The sequence below is a fragment of the Primulina huaijiensis genome, unplaced genomic scaffold, assembly GCF_012295235.1.
Source record: "Primulina huaijiensis isolate GDHJ02 unplaced genomic scaffold, ASM1229523v2 scaffold38877, whole genome shotgun sequence".
Classification (NCBI taxonomy): domain Eukaryota; kingdom Viridiplantae; phylum Streptophyta; class Magnoliopsida; order Lamiales; family Gesneriaceae; genus Primulina; species Primulina huaijiensis.
In genome coordinates this window covers 251,503-268,137 of record NW_027359117.1, presented here as the reverse complement: position 1 = coordinate 268,137, position 16,635 = coordinate 251,503, and the positions used below count along the sequence as shown (strand labels likewise).

General features: G+C 34.3%; 2 protein-coding genes across 5 annotated transcripts; one reads left to right on the top strand and one right to left on the bottom strand.

The window, feature by feature from the left end:
* The first annotated feature begins 261 nt into the window (after positions 1 to 261).
* LOC140968931 (anaphase-promoting complex subunit 5) lies at positions 262 to 12,266 on the top strand. Of its 4 annotated transcripts, XM_073430103.1 has the most exons (21): positions 264 to 589; positions 700 to 859; positions 1,029 to 1,150; positions 1,793 to 1,829; positions 1,908 to 2,042; positions 2,291 to 2,453; positions 2,602 to 2,680; positions 2,790 to 2,875; positions 3,702 to 3,831; positions 4,104 to 4,136; positions 4,707 to 4,955; positions 5,510 to 5,587; positions 5,700 to 5,962; positions 7,356 to 7,415; positions 7,532 to 7,599; positions 8,722 to 8,827; positions 8,917 to 9,058; positions 9,440 to 9,538; positions 9,815 to 10,079; positions 10,737 to 10,804; positions 11,779 to 12,266. In XM_073430103.1, the coding sequence occupies exons 1-21, from the start codon at positions 413 to 415 to the stop codon at positions 11,944 to 11,946; spliced, it is 2,688 nt and encodes an 895-aa protein (XP_073286204.1). In that variant the 5' UTR covers positions 264 to 412; the 3' UTR covers positions 11,947 to 12,266. The 4 variants fall into 4 exon arrangements, with proteins under 4 accessions (XP_073286205.1, XP_073286203.1, XP_073286204.1 ...); XM_073430102.1 differs by having other exon boundaries at positions 263 to 589; positions 1,793 to 2,042; positions 10,743 to 10,804; XM_073430101.1 differs by having other exon boundaries at positions 265 to 589; positions 1,793 to 2,042.
* Positions 12,267 to 12,799: 533 nt separating this feature from the next.
* Positions 12,800 to 14,492, bottom strand: LOC140968933 (oxygen-evolving enhancer protein 2, chloroplastic-like). Its single transcript, XM_073430107.1, has 4 exons — positions 14,090 to 14,492; positions 13,593 to 13,825; positions 13,358 to 13,408; positions 12,800 to 13,237 (listed from the first exon to the last, which is right to left on the bottom strand). Exons 1-4 carry the CDS (start codon positions 14,352 to 14,354, stop codon positions 12,977 to 12,979), a joined length of 810 nt encoding a protein of 269 aa, XP_073286208.1. The 5' UTR covers positions 14,355 to 14,492; the 3' UTR covers positions 12,800 to 12,976.
* Positions 14,493 to 16,635: the final 2,143 nt, after the last annotated feature.

Sequence of the window (16,635 nt, the reverse complement as noted above, 5' to 3'; positions counted from 1 at the left end):
GTAACACAAAATTTATAATGATAACCGAAATTAAATAAAATTTTATAACTAATAAAAACACTTAAATATAATTTATATATTCAAGGGACATCAAACTTAAAATTTAATATATTGATATTTATAATAATAAATAATATATGACATATTTTTTAATATAATATATAATAAAAATAAAAATATGTATTATACAAAATTTGATTCGTTAAATAATAAATTATGTTAAAAAAAATAGAAAGACACTGACTCGAGATACGAAAACAGTTTGGTGAAAGAAAATGTAATTAAATCGTGGGGAAAAAAAATCACCGTGATTCAACAAGAATACAAGAACAAGACGCCTGCTCCCCGAATTCAAAAACCCTAAACGGGGACCGAAACCGCCAAATCCAATCCAAAACTCCGGCGCCCGCCGATGGCAACCGCTGGCATTTCGAAGCCGGCGGCAACTTTCACGATCACTCCCTACAAACTCTCTATTTGCATTTTAGTTCAAGTCTACGCGCCGCCTTCTCAAATCGCTATCCCGTTTCCTTTCTCCTCCGTTTCGCAGCACAATTGTCTCGGCATTTTCCTCTTATCACTTACCAAGGTGAGGTTTCCATCAATAAGTGTAATATTCAATTTTTTTCCAAAATTTATGGGTTTAATGTAGAAATCTGCTAGCGCATTGCTACGAGTTACTGAATTTGAGTTATTCAGGCATGTGATAGTATTTTCGAGCCTACTCTGGATGAGCTGACTGTCCAGTTGAAAGAGATTGGTGGCGTACTTAATCATTGGTTGAGCGATCACTTAACTCGTCGGCTTTCTTCTCTGGCTTCTCCGGATGACCTGTTTAATTTCTTCACCGATATGAGAGGTAGTTGTTCTTTCACCTGGCAAAAATAGAAAAATTATTTCGATATGTTCATTCTACTATGGAATTATGAAGCATAATATAACTTTATCAACACGAAATTTTACATGGTGAAATTGTAGTATTGTATGCGTGTTATATATTTTTTTGATTTATTTGACTTTTTGCGCAGGGATTCTGGGTGGCTGTGACTCAAATGTTATGGATGATGATCAAATTATGCTTGATCCTAATAGCATCATTGGCATGTTTGTTCGCCGCTGTTTGCTTTCCTTTAATCAAATGTCATTTGAGGTAACTAGTTTTCTCCATTTGATGATCAGTTTAAAGTTTAAAAAACACAGTTAATCCTTTTCCTGAGGTTTTTGGTGTGTTCGTATCTTTATTCTTTATATATTTTTGTATTATATTTTCTTATTGCTCTAAGTTTGTACATGTGGTCATAAGTTTACAATATAAGAGCTAATAAAGTATTACTAGAACTTGCAAAATCAAATATTATAATTTGATGGCTTATGCCTGTACCGTGTTTTGTAATAAGTACAGAAGATTATTATTATTAAATTAAGTATCTAACAAATGCTCTTTTTATGACGAGTTAATGACAGTAAAGAAGAAGTAATTTCCGAGTGGTCTAAGCTTAAAAAGGCACTTGATTAATCTTGAATTTTTAAGGCTTTTTTAAAAATGAAACTAATTCATCCAAATATATATTTTCTATATAAAAGTGCTAATAAAAAATGAGCTTAGTTCGATTATTGGAGAACAAATTAGAATGATTGTTCAGGAGCGACACATGTTTCGTTTTGAAGGAGGAAAACCTGCTATACAAGCCTAACATTATGTTTTCATCGTTGTTTGTTCATGTCACGATCATCAATTTTTATTTAATTTTCAGAAAATGAGAAATATTACGAAATAACTTTTACTTTGTAGGGTGTCTGCCATCTTTTAACAAATATAGGGACATATTGTAAGGAATCACTTTCAGGTTACCCTCCTTACGAGTTATCTCAATTAGATGATTCAGTTAACTGCCCAAATACTGCAGTCGGATTTCGGAGTATGGAGTTGGAGGATCTTGTTTTTGAAAAAGTTGGTGATGATTTTGAAGAAAACAAGATGGGAACTGGGACAATACCGTTTAATGATCATGTACCAAAAGCCTTCTCTGAATTCGTTGGAGGTATTTCATCAATAACTTTCTCCTTTTTTTTTCTAATTGCCATCATGGACTGATGATATGTTATCAACAGTTTGACTTTTCTTCAGTTTTTTTTTACTTAGTTTTCTAGCTATTTTGTTTATAGGAAATTATGTTAAGCAGATAGGAATATTAGGATTGAGTTTCAATACCATTCCATTTTTTCATAAATCTTGATTTTAAGAGCTTCGTGGTGGCTAAAACTGTTCCAATTGTTCTGGAAAATATAGATATTGCTATGGAAGCTAGCAGTAATATTTCTATGGAAGCTAGCCATACTGCATCATCTTCTAGTGATACGGCGAGAGGCATTGGCTCCCATAGTGGCTCTTTTCTGCGTACAATCTGGCAGGTTCAAGGATACCTACATGAGCAATCAGATGTTATCGAAAAGTTGGTTCTCTTTTTTCATTCATTCAGATTAACATTTTGAAAGATTCTTCAGAAATAACCCATATTATTGAACTTTATGGATCTATAGCTGATTGTATAATTAAAATCTAACATTAATTGAATCCAAGTGACTATCTTCCCGTTGCAGAAACGGAAGCTCCTTTCCATTGAATATTTTTGAGTCTCTGCTAAAAAAGCTTCAAAAATCAGCCTCAGAGTTGCATCGAGTGAGTTTCTGTTTTGCATCACCACTTTTTGTACTCTCTTTTGCATTTTGAATGGGAGATTAATTAGCTTGACTTAAACAATTCTCTTGGCTCCATACCGGAATTGCAGGTTCATTACTTGCGTTATTTGAATTACTTTTACCATGATGACTACCCGGGTGCATTGGAAAATCTTCACCGCTATTTTGATTACAGGTATAGATTGATACATGTTTTTGGCTATACTCTGGAGCTTCATTTTTATTTCACGCTTCTGCAGTTGGTTGAGTTTTATCCATTGCAAAGTTTGAAGTCACAAAGTTGGGTGAAGTTGATTTTTGATGGAAAGATCAAGAGAAGAACAAAGAGGGCAAATAAATACCAAGGAAAACTTAGTGTAAATGATTTATGGAGGAAATTACATTATTTCGTTTGGTTTAGGCTGAGAGCTAAAGATATAGGTTTGCAACAACTTTAAAAGAGAACGTTATTGGGGTTGAGAAAAACACCTTCTATCCCCTTGTTCTCTGTCGGTAGGTTTTGTGCCAATGAAACCATTGTTACTGTTTGGTTCTTATTCTTTCCTCTTTCCTAACAAAGTTAAATATCTTTGTGAAATAGTTTGTCTATTTTTTTGTGTAGTGTTTAGTTGAACACATTCATGAGTTCCATAGTGATCTTTAGCTCAAAACATATTCAGTTGCTCCACTATCTGGTGATCTTTGGCACTCGACTTTTTGAATGGAATAATGCGGGGAAAAGAGAATTTTGTTGGGAGTCAATTATTTGATTATTGATGGGCGATTATTGTTTTTAATTTTTGGACATGATTTTGCACCTGATAGGTCATAATTGTCAATATTATTAGCACCACCTCGTATTACCCTCTATCGTCCAAGCATATATTATGGTTGGTTTACATACATATCCATGTTATTTCTGTATTAGGTTAGTTAATTTCGTTGTGGTACTCATTGCTGCTGCTTATTTTTAACATGATTTTTCTGGCAATCACCTTATAATGGAAATGATCATTTTAAAGTGCAGGGACAGAGGGAGTTGATCCTGTTCAATTGCCTTCTGCACCCAGTAGCTTTGGAAGATATGAAATTGCTTTGTTATGCTTAGGAATGATGCATTTTCACTTTGGGCACCCAAAGCAAGCTTTAGAAGTAAGCATATTGAACGTGATTGCCTCTGCAACATTTCGTCACCCTCTTTACTTTTTTTTTATTTCAACTTTTGCTATCCGTCTTTCATATCTATACTTTCTCAGTTGGAAGGTTTTGGCTGTATGCTGTTTTTTGTCAGCTGGTAGTTTGTTTTTGTTTTTTTCTCTGTGTGTTCTTGTGGCGTTGATGACGTGTTACTTTGGTGGTTACTGTTTTTAAGATCTATCCTTGTCATAGGTGAAACATAACTGTTGCCACTCTTTGATTTCCAGGTTTTAACTGAGGCAGTTCGAGTTTCTCAACAGGTGCATTTTTTGGTTCCATTTAAGATTCTGAACTTCTCTATATAATTTTTTCTAATGAGCATGGTGATTTATTTTATTTTATTTTTCTTGTTCAGGCATTGTGATCCCATCCTTGGGGGGTTTGACTGATTATGCTGATTGTGTTGATTGAATTATAGTACTTTGCACGGTTTTTGGTTGTTAAAATTAATATGTTGGCCTTGATGATAGGAATACTTCTTCTACTCAGCCTTGTGATGGATTATGTGACTAGTAACACATTAATGGTGCATTTAGGCTTCTTTTCCGCTATTCAATTTTAATGCATGTATTGAGTGTATAAACAGTGTTTCAGCTTTAGATTACGCATATACTTAGAATGGGCTGTTACAAGTTGCAACATGTCTTCTCTAAGATAGTGCTGGTGGTATAAAGCACTTTCAACATCAACAGAACTCTGTTATACTTCTCTGTTTCCCCGGAATCAATCATTTATGTGTTTTGCACCCTTAATGTTACAAAATATGTGGACCGCATGTCAGTTAATCTATGAATTTGTTCTTCTTTTCTTAATCTATTTCATTTGTTCAGTACAGCGATGATACCTGTCTTGCGTACACATTGGCTGCCATTTCTAATCTCTTGTCTGAAATCGGTATCTCAAAGACATCTGGAATAGTTGGATCTTCATATTGGCCTGTTTCTGGTTTATGTACCTCTGTTTCCGTTCAACAACAATTGTATGTGCTCTTACGGAGATCCTTGAAGAGGGCAGAAAGTCTTAAATTGAAACGACTGGTGGCATCGATTCATCTTGAAATTGCGAAGTATGATATAATGGTGAGAATATTTTTCCGGACTGTACTGTAATTGTCTGAACTTGTACAAGTTTTTTAGACAATCTTGTCGCCAAGTTACAATGCTTTAAATCAGTAAACCTATTGTTTGAGTTTCAATCTTGTGGGAGCAGCTGGTTAAAACCAGTAAACCTTTCTGTTGAGTCACCTTTGTTATATCTAAAAGCGTTTGATTCTGTATTGTGGCAGAATGGTTCGCTTAGTTTGGATGGGTTTCTAGAAAATCCAGGTGCAGTCTTGGTTATTTAAAAAACAGATTCAGATGAACTTTTTATATTGCTAAATGCTAATTGCTGAAAGCCTGAAGCTTAGCATTGGTAGTTCTTTTTTCTGCAACTTTCTCCGCCAAATCATATGTGCACGGACATTTAGAAGTATATAATGATAATAATTAATGGCAATATTTTTGAAAGAATTAGTAGAAATTGGATTCTTCTAGTGGAAAAACTCATTACAGGCACAAAGAATAACCTTTTCTCGGAAATTTATTGGCTGTTATTGGGAAGACTAGTTAGATTGAAGCATTATAATTTGCAGCATGTACAAAGACCACTTCTTTCTTTTGGGCCGAAAGCCTCCATGCAGCTCAGGACGAACCCTGCCAATGTTTACAAGGTTCTCTCAGTTTATTGATGTTATGCTGAGTGGAGCTCTTCAATTTTTTATTTTTATTTAGAATGAGAAGTGATGGTGTCTTCATTCTTCTTCTGTGGTGATATTACTGTAGGAATTACAGTTGAGTTCTCATCTAATCAATGAGTTTGGTGATGAAAGTTCTGTGATGACCACTGAAGGTCATTTCTGCACGGAGTGGCTGAAGAATTTGAAGAAGCTTACTGGCTCATCAATTTTCTCTCAAGAAAACGAAACCAGGAGTAATTCAAATGCATTAGAATTTTTTACCCAGCCAAGTTCTATTCCTGGATCAGTCTTGCAGTTATTAGGGTCTTCTTATTTGGTTCGTGCAACGTCATGGGAGATGTACGGCAGGTGATAAGTTGGAATCTGTTCTCTATTATTATTGTTTAAAGTAGATAACAGTTCTATGTCTTCATTTTTTATTTGTGTGTTATAGGAAAGTGCTATGCGCATGTTATCCCGACTGTAGAAAATAGTATCTTGCCATATGCTTCATGTCTTTATATTGTAGATGCGACACCCATCAGGAACCTGTCTTGACCAGCTATGATCACAAGGATCCTATTTTAATTACAAAATTTAGCACATGGGAATGAGTGAATGATTAAAGTCCACTCTGCCATATGAGTGGTTGAGATAAGAGCTCCTCTACTAGTGGGTTGCCTAACACAGAGCAAGATATTTTGAATGAGACCGAGCTTATCAAACAGAACTGAACTCTATCAGATAAGCAGCATAGATAAAACAGGACAAGTATAAGCAAAAAACAGTTTAAAAGTAGATGGTATTATTTTTTTAGTTGCTAACTCAACAGCTCAAATATCAAACCTCTCAAACTGTTTGTAAAAATGATTTAAAATTATGTAACATAAATTATTGAAAACAAAATAAACAGAAACATAAGCTGAGCATAATTGAAACAGGGCATACCACACTTGCTAAATGCTTGCTGGTTTTCGAATACGCTTACCTGTATCACAAGTGGTTATATCATGAGTAGCCGTCCTAGTCTATGCGTGCTGTAATGGTATGATATTTAATATTCATCCATTTACCTCAGATTACATATGGAGCTCACGCCTCGGTGTCACATAGATCACGCTGTCACGGGCCTAAAATAGGCATTTACCAACTATTGAGGCTTAATGCATGCTCAATTTTTATCTAACTTATAACAATATCAGAATACCACAATACTTTCTTATTGCTCAAAATATGCTTCATACCGCAAATGTGTTTTCGTTAGAAAATAGCATAATTTTCACTAGCTTTTGTGTCTGAGATTTCCGAAATTGTTGGTCTGTTTGTATGTTGTTTTGGTTACTTTTTACTTCGATTAATTTGAATATTTGATTCTTGAATGGCAAACCTTGTGAAAATTTATTTTATTAATGTCGCCTCCCACTCTGTATTCTCTTGTGTATATATTTGCTTCATCTTTGTAATTAAGAGCTGAGTAGATAGTAGACAATGGTAAAATTACTATTTACTACTTCCTTCGGCTTTATCATTTCCAATCATTCATTTCACTTGATTCATATGATCATATGGACAAAGTGACAAACATGCTTTTTCACTCGCTCGTCTACAGCTATTTAGTGAACATTTCATTGAATGCGCTGAGCACGATTTGTGGCCTGTTTTATCTTTTCTTGTTTCCATTTGAATAACCCACCCCCTCAACTTTTGATCCTGTCTAATACAAATGTACAATGTTCTCATTTTGCTTCATCTTCATATCCAGTTCTCCTCAAGCTCGAGTAAATACACTGGTTTTTGCTACTTGGTGTGTTGATTCTTCGAGGTAATTATTAGTAATATCATGTTCTGTCAGTTCTATTTTTCATCTGTTTGTCAATTTTTAGGTGGGTCTCTTTACATCATCATCTAACTAGAAACTAGCATTTGGTTATTTTACAGTTTAGCAGATGCTGCACTAGCATATTCGAAGCTCATCCAATATTTGTCTGTGCATAAAGGATACAAAGGTTAGACATACGATCATATGTGATGAGTTAGATCTCTGCATGCTGATCATGTCGTTGGACTTGTTTGAATTTTATTTCTGACACTACTGTACTGCAATGATTTATTATACGTGAGTGACTGGATTATTCTGTTTATCTTGGTTCTGCTAGTTTCATCTTTATTCATGCCATTTTTAGTCCATCTTTTCTCCTAAGTAAATATTTATTTCAGATTAATTAGTATAATTGCTTGAAAAAACTTCTTATTGTATATCATTATTGCAAACATTTTTTTTAATGGGCCTCTTGTTTTTCTATTCTGCAGCCATTATTATGTAGCTCTTGGACTAGAGACCTAAGCTACGTTTGTTATGTATGAGTCCAGTATGAAAATATCAAAACATGGTTTTTCTATATAACATGCAGGAGATTCTAGTAAGATTATGAGCCTGTTTTGTTGGAAAAAGTGCAAGTGAATCTTTATAAATTTATTATGCTACTCCTCTTTATGTTTCTCTGCTAAATGCTGGATTGACATCAATTTGCTGCACTCTATGAAGGCAAGTAATGCAAAAAAAGGATGACATTCTGTATAAAATTCCGATGTCTTTGGCTTCCTATGACAACTAGTTACTGCGAATTTGAATAACCTGTTTTGCAGCACCCAAATATTTCTTTTCTTACTTTTGAGTGCATCTTGTGTCAAGTTTTTTCTTTTGTTGCTTCCCTTAAAATGTTTCATATGATTCTTGATAATTAGCTAAGAATAATTCATAAATATTACTGCATTAAGTTTAAAATATTGTTTCATTTCAAAAAAAAAATTGAGAATAATCATTATCCTACACTGTATTTTCCTTTCTGATACAACTAGCTATTTATCAGGAAATGTTGATGTTTGATTAAAATTAGCATTTTTGTTAGTGCCCTATGGGAAAAGTCACCTAATTTTTCCTTGTCTTTGAGATCACTATGTTGATACTAATCCACCCCCTTTGCCCTCAGGTAAAGAAAACAAGAAAAAGGAAAAGACTAGAAAATAAAAAAAACAAGCAAATATATGAAATAGAAGTTCAAGATGGCTTCGAGTACCACTCCCTCTGCCACCTTTTCTCATGTTCCAGTTTGTGTTTGACTTTGCAGAGGCGTTTGCTGCTCTAAGGATAGCAGAGGAGAAGTTTTTCTGTGTTTCAAAGTCCAGAATCCAGTTGGCAAAATTACAACTGCTACATGAGTGTGCATTACATAGGCATGTTGCAAATCTGCATTATTTCATTTATGTATAAAATATACAGGATAGCTTACTGGTTTTCTTTTTGGGGCCCATGGCTACTGCAGGGGACACTTAAAACTAGCTAAACATTTATGTGATGAACTTGGGACTCTGGCCTCTTCTGTAACTGGTGTTGACATGGAACTCAAGGCCGAGGCTAGTCTCCGTCATGCTCGAACATTGCTTGCTGCAACACAATATAGCCAGGTCCAAGTTTTTCACATTCTGTTATATAAAAAAAATTCAAGAATGGTTAATGTGGCTTCGTTATTTGAGGTTTTATAAATGACGTTTATCTTATAATGCCGTCATATACCATTTAACCTCCAATTTTTACAATGAGCTTGTATATGTTTTATGAGGATCAGGATTTTGTTTATTTGAGGGGTTGAGAACTTTTTACCTGCCTCTCTCAGTTGAATTACAGACTTCCTCTGATCGTTTGTAAAGTGTCGATAAGATCATATAGAGCAGATTTTGAAGGGAAGAAAGTGGTTTTTTTTGTTATCGACTGCAGCCATAAAAGATTGTGAATTAGTCTATCTTTAGTTCTTTACCATTTAGTTTTTCTGGTGCGGGTTTTTGCAGGCAGCAGCTGTTGGACTCTCTCTCTTCCGCATGTGTTATAAGTTTAACATGCAAGTGAAAAACGCCAATGTTCTTCTCTTGCTTGCTGAAATACACAAGGTATTCAGGATTTGATTGTTGTAGGCTGCTTGCTTCTATCAACTTTTTTGGTTTTACCAGAACATACATAGCGACTTAAAGGCTGGTTGGAGTGTGATATTTACTGTAATTTTTATGGTTTTATAACTGCACTTTTATTTTTAACCTGCATGTTATTACTTGGCATTTACCCAGTGGAATTGTTTCTATTATCTGTGCATTTAGTGTGACCATACCCTTAGCTTTAACTCTTGCATGTTGCTCTTTCTATCTCAAGGGACGTTCCTTTGTTTTCAGAGGTCAGACAATGCTGTTTTAGGAATTCCCTATGCCTTGGCATGCCTGTCTTTTTGTCAGTCATTTAATTTGGATCTTCTGAAAGCCTCTGCAACACTGACACTGGCTGAGTTGTGGCTCTCTCTTGGATCACATCATGCAAAAAAAGCTTTGGCCCTTCTGCATGGTTCTTTTCCAATGCTTCTCGGTCATGGTGGTTTGGAGCTCCGAGCTCGAGCATTCATTATGGAAGCTAAATGCTATTTATCTGATTCAAGCTTTTCAGGTACTGTCAACACCAATCTCCAATAAGATACCAGAATTATATTTTGTTCGTTCAATTCACTTAGTTTGAATGGTTAAAAATTGGAGTGGAAGAGGCTGCGTCTTAAGAATTCATTCATTCAGGGTGTTCACGCCCGATAAATTTGGTAACCAGTAATCATTTATGGTGATCCTCCTTTCTCATCAATTTTGATGATGTGGTACTCAGCATCCGACAGTGACTCTGATTTCCCTTCTTTTTTGTTGATTCTTTCATTGTCTGGTAGGTGTAAATATTGTTTTCACATAATTTCCAAACATTTGTTGTTTTTTGTGTAATATAATTATCTTACTATTGCAATTAAATTCTACTGTATTTACTTTTAAAGTTGGAGCTATCAAACTGTATTAGTTCCTTTTACATAAATTCAGTTAACATCCTTTTGATAATACCATTAGTTAAGATGTATTATATGTATATCATTATTGTCACTATGTTTATATACTGTTATATAATTCTCTCTGTATTTTTGAATGAATAGAAGTTGATAATTTGTCACTATAAGTGTCTGATGTACTTATCTACTGGAGTATTGTTTATACCTTAATCATTTCATTTCTTCCTGCCTTTTCCGGTCAAGATCTTTATGTAAGTGTTTTATTGCCTTTCTTTATGTAGTTGCAGACAATCCAGGGATGGTGCTAGAACCTTTAAGACAAGCCTCAGAAGAACTTCAACTCTTGGAGGTTGGTTAATGGTTAATCTCCAATGTGATCAAAATGACTTTACTGCAAGTTGGGAAATGACTTATTTTTGCCACTGTTTAACCCTTAAGTTCGTTTTAGAAAATGACCATATTGATTCTGTTGATTCAAGAACTATAACTTCTATGTTTCTTATCAAAAAAAAAAAGAAATATAACTTCCAATCTTTCTGGTTTCACCTATATTGATTGACCTCGAAGCTGAATTTGTCACTTGCCGAATCATAACCAGTCGTTCTTTGTACCCAACTATGCTTGATCCTTCAACCAATCGAATGACCTATTAGTTCTGCAACTCCTGTAAAAGATGCAGCAACACCAGTGGTTCTACAAACCCACATGACCTCATCACTGCCAGCACAGTACCTTCCTTGTAAGAGCTCACTACTAAATATAAACTGTGAGGTTCCACTTCATATATAAATGGTCAAAATATTCTTCTATAAATAGTTTTGGTTAAAAGTTTGCGGTAATCCTGGGTGGTGCTTTGTTTAGATGACTCGCGATCAAAGCTTTTCTGCTTGGCAATTAATCTAGTGGTATGCAATCCGGGATGTAATGATGTGTAGTATCAGTGCTAGTGACATTGGTGCCTTCCTGTCAAGTAGCCATGAGAGTATAAATGTCATACTAATTTGATTCATTTCCGGATATCCATGCACTAATCTGACATGAAAAAAAAGGTTCGTGTCTAGAATAGACTTCCATCCATTCAGATGAGATCTCTTATTGAGGGTCAGTATAAGACTGTCGTTACGTAGGCGAAGAGTTGTTGGAACAGTGCAGACAGTGAATAAGGAATGGATTTTACATTTTGAACGCTTTACACATTTAGTCCACCAAATCAACGTCCTTGTAGTGGTTCTTTTAGATTTGTTACGTCTCTTTTTCAATTCATTCCATGGGGAATTGCTAGTTTATTTACTTAACTGGTGAGAATATATTGTTTTTGTACAGTATCACGAGTTGGCAGCCGAAGCTTTCCACTTGATGGCCATTGTGTATGACAAGCTGGGGCTGTTTGATGATAGGGAAGAAGCCGCATCTTCATTTAAGAAACATATTTTAGCATGTGAGAATCCTCAAGAAAACGATTGTCTCCTCTCCGGCATGTTACAGACGTAGAAAAAATTTGGAGGAAAGAACACTGATCAAGGGAATAATATTTTTGGCATAGTAGGTTATGTAGTAAAATTTGTGTTGTAGAGGATTTGAGGCCGATATAACATGGTTATGACCATTTTGACGTTTCCTGTCTTGATGTTTCACGCTAATTTATTAGATCCGTGGCAAGAAATTTTCGGCTGTGAAATGATTATCGTGGAGGGTCTTGACGGATATGGTTTTCAGGTTAATATGGTAGTCTCTTAATTTGCCTTCAGAAATGAGACAAGTTTGGGTATATGTCTAATTTTATTCAGCTGATGAATGCTTTCTTTGTTTTATTCAATTTTTTCCTTAGTCATGCAGTTAATATTTCCACAAATCATTTTGGAAGCTATCTTCTGTGATATGGTGTTATGCACCATGTTTATTGGCTGTCGCTCTATAAAGTTTAAATGAAATTTTTGTGCAATGAAATTTCAATTAATTCATTTCACATCAATCTTATTTTAATTTAAAATGAACAAAGAAATACATTAATGAGTCGTTGGACTTGAACTGAAATGTGAAGGTGTGAACGCCTACCATGGTTTGGTTTTCCTCGTGCAGGACAGGTTCATTTATGGACCCGGAATTTAGCTATATAGGGTGAATTAGAGCCAAATAACTTCTGAAAAATAGGAAAATTTTAGTCGAGTAGAAGGCATTTATCTCTGTTTGCCTTCAGCTTGTAACATTGGACACTGATCCTCGCTTGCTTTCGGCTCGATCTATTCCGGGCTTTATGAGAAAGTTACCATCGAATACCATATTTATTGATTTTCGGTTGGCAGGTACTGGTGAGTCGTTGAAGTCGGTAAGTATATCGAAGGTAAAAATAATGAGAGTGTTATGGTTTAGCTATTTAAAAGAGAGATTCTTTTTGTGCAGGAGCAGAACTTGGACCTTAATCCTTAGGCATAAATCAACAGCTTTGGGCTGAAACAAACAGAACTATAGGGGGGTCTGAGCTTAAAATACATACAAAATACTCACGTCTCAATCTTTCCATTTAAGCAAGACAGAAAGAGTTTACTGCATTCTCAACGTATTTCCTGGCACCTTTGAACCATCTCTTGTCTCCTGCCTGTGACTTGCAAATGTACAGCTTCCCATTTGACACCGTGGCCGATATCAGCTGGTGTTTGCCCCCCTCATCTCCATCTGCTGTTCGTGTCAAAATCGATAAAAAGTAGAACTGCTTTCCACCAATCACTGGGGTTGAAGCCTCCAACAAATTTGCAGTTGCCACTGCTCCCGAATCAAATCCTCCCTGAAAAATGACAGTGAAAATTGTTCAAAATCAGAAAGTACATCACCAAATGTTGAGGACACGCGCTGAATAAATTGCCATTGCATGTGTAAATCTATCTGTGTAAACCGAGTGATTTACCTCTGCGTCGGTTTGACCAAAGTATACTTGTTTTCCAAGAAGATAGTTCACCTGAAAAATTAGCAGATACACTAGTACATAAGCTTCAGCTTATCGTCTAAATCATGCTTTCAACTTAACTGAGCACTCGTTCATAGATGAGCAGAATGAGCTTTACTTTTGCATGAGACGCTAGGAAAGCATTAGAAAAATATATTTATTTATTTAAAAAAATGTAAGGGAGATGGGAAATTACTGAAGCAAGGAAGCTTTCCGGGGGTCCATAGTCAGTGATGGACTTCTTGTCAGTAGGGGTGATCATCACAGAAACATTGGTCGTGGAATCAAAGTTGTCCTCGTATCTCAGAATCTGTCCTGGAAACTCTACTTCTTTGCTAGGATTCCACTTTGAGGGGATGGATAATTTGAACCCATCCCCCTTGTAAGGCGTGAATTCTGTGTTGGTCTTTGGTTTTCCAAAGATATTGGCTGCTCTTAACAAACACCACAAGTCATTATTTATCCAAATCCAAACAAATAAAATATATCTCCTTTTACTGATCCCAAAAAAAAAAAAAAAAGAACTGAATCTTTATCTGCTGTGATTCCCAATGTGGGAGATAGGTGCTTCTATAATACATGTTTTGCATTAAAACTTCCCTTGCGATAGTATGCATATTTTAGAGGCAATATAACTTTCTAACAACCTTAACAAGACAATGGTTGACACAAGCCTATGAAAGTAGCATCTACCAGATTCTCCATAAGCAGCATCCGCAGGTGAAACCTTGGACCCCACAGCAGCAGCACCAATCAACACAGTTAGAGCCAATCTACGCGACACTGCGGTCGCCTCCTCGGCTGCGCTGCAACCGTCTTCTTGAGCCGCTGACTGTTTCTGGGCGGAACGACACACCACCTGGCCGGCTTTCGCCGCAGAGCTGCGCTGGGGAGAAGCTCTTGCAGCTGGAGAAGACAGTGCCGCAAGATTGTTCAAGAAACATGCAGTTGAGGCCATTTCTTGGAATATATTTACCACTCTGTCACAATATTCCTATTTATTTTACAACTTTTATCTATTTCTTGATTGTCTGATGCAGATGAATGTGGAAAGAGGAGTGTGGAGTAGTAGAGTGAATGTGACTGAGATATCATGCGAGGGAAAATGCGTGGTGGTGGTGGTTGTGTTTGGAGGATTGGATTTATGATAGAAGATAAGGTTATATTGTTCAAGATTGGTGCCATGTCATAAGGGAAGTGACCACAAAATATGAATTTTTATCCATTATTTTTTTAGATAAATTGTTTTTATTATTTTAATTATATATTGTGAAAAGTTATACTGATCCATTTTTATTATCATAAATTTTGTTTAGTTTGTCAGATATAATTATTACTGTAAAACTATTTGAATACACGTTGGCATAACATATACATATTTTTTTATAAAATATTTTATAAAAGTTAGATTAACCAATGATCAAGTAAAAAAATCCTCACATATCTCTTCTCAGATTTGTTTGCATTGTTGATTTTTATTCTACAGTAAAAATATGCATAATATGGTATCACATGAGTAGGATATTCTTTAAAATAAACACATATTTAACCAATCAAATCCGTTTATAAAATATTGAAACAGTTGTCTCTGCAGATAGAACAACTAAGATGTTATGTTGGGTTCTTATATGATATTTGATTTGTATTTTTATTACCGACTATAATTTTTTTATAAAATGAAAAGCGTTCGATGTTACAATTTGTATCAGATCTAATGTCATAAGTTTCATTCTCGTTAGTTACAAGGAGTGCAATTATCATGAGAAAGATTGTTGAGTCCATTAATTGTCTTTGCTGATAGAGTAATTGAATCATGTCGTTGAGATTGCTATACGATTTTAAAAAATTGTTTATACTATTACCATAAGTTATGATTTTTAGTAAAAGAGCATGATCCTATAAAATGCATTTCTAAGTTAGTTATTTATTATTATTATTATTATTATTTGCATGAAATTTGAAGTGAAGTTAGACGTTCTCGTCTCTTGAACTCAAAATTATGCGTTTTTATTATTTATTTTATTAATATTAAAATCATAAATTTATTCTTACTTTTTAAATCTTCATATCTTTTAACCATCAAGATATTGTAATGGCTAGTATATGAATATTTTAACTTTGATTGACATTTAAAATATAAAATTTTCATTCGAACAAACGATTCTTAAAATTTGATTTGAAAACCAAAACATTTATTGTTTCTATGTTATTGTTTCACTCGACATATGCGATAAACTAAAGTTACACACGATTTTTAATTGTAGTGAGAAAAATAATTTTGATCTGTTGAAAAATTATTTAAAAATGTGTTAAATATTTATGTTGAAAATGTGAATGTTGAATGTTGAAAATTAGGTAAAATTAGGTGTTGAATATTGAAAATTAGTATGTGATGATGTAGGTAATGATGTATTTTATTTTTGGATTATTTGTAAAAATTTTCTATAAATAGATCTCTCATTTGTGAAGAAAATCACAATTGAGTTGAGAGAAAAATATTATAAAGTGTGTAGTGTGATAATTTTGAGAGTTTGAGATTTTTACTTTTTTACCGTAAATTTTTACTTTTTCACAACACGTTATCAGCACGAAGCTCTAAAAGTCCTCCATATTTTTCCAAGCTCCGAACAGAAGAAAAAGGTAACAAAAGTAATAATATTTATTTTACTGTTATTTATTTATTGTTTATATATGTAATATATAATATAATGTTATTGTTAGAAATAATAAAAATAATTTTTTCAAAAACTTGTTATAAATCCTGGGAGGATGTTAAGACGACATCCCACACTCCCGGTAAGGGATACGACAAGTATAAAAGCCTATAAGGTTTTTTAAACAAAATAACTTATGACACCTAATTATAATAATGTGATATGATATACATAATTATTTAAATATGACTAATATTATATACACCATATTATTACCATAAAATTATACAAATACATACATTTATTTTCTTATACACCAACGGTAATAAACGGTAACAAAACGGCTAGTTTTTGCTCTATAAATACAATCTCACAAATACATTCAATCACTCCAACTTTCTCTTCTTCTCTAAAAATTATTCTTCATCAAATTTTCGAAGAAAAAAAGAAGATGGCTTTCACGAGGTTATTTTTAATTATTTTGGTTATCATACTCACCAGTCTTGTATTTATCGGAGAATATCCTCCTCGTGTGTTTTCTTTATTTTTACGAATACTTGTACTTGTTGTTTATCCATTACTTTG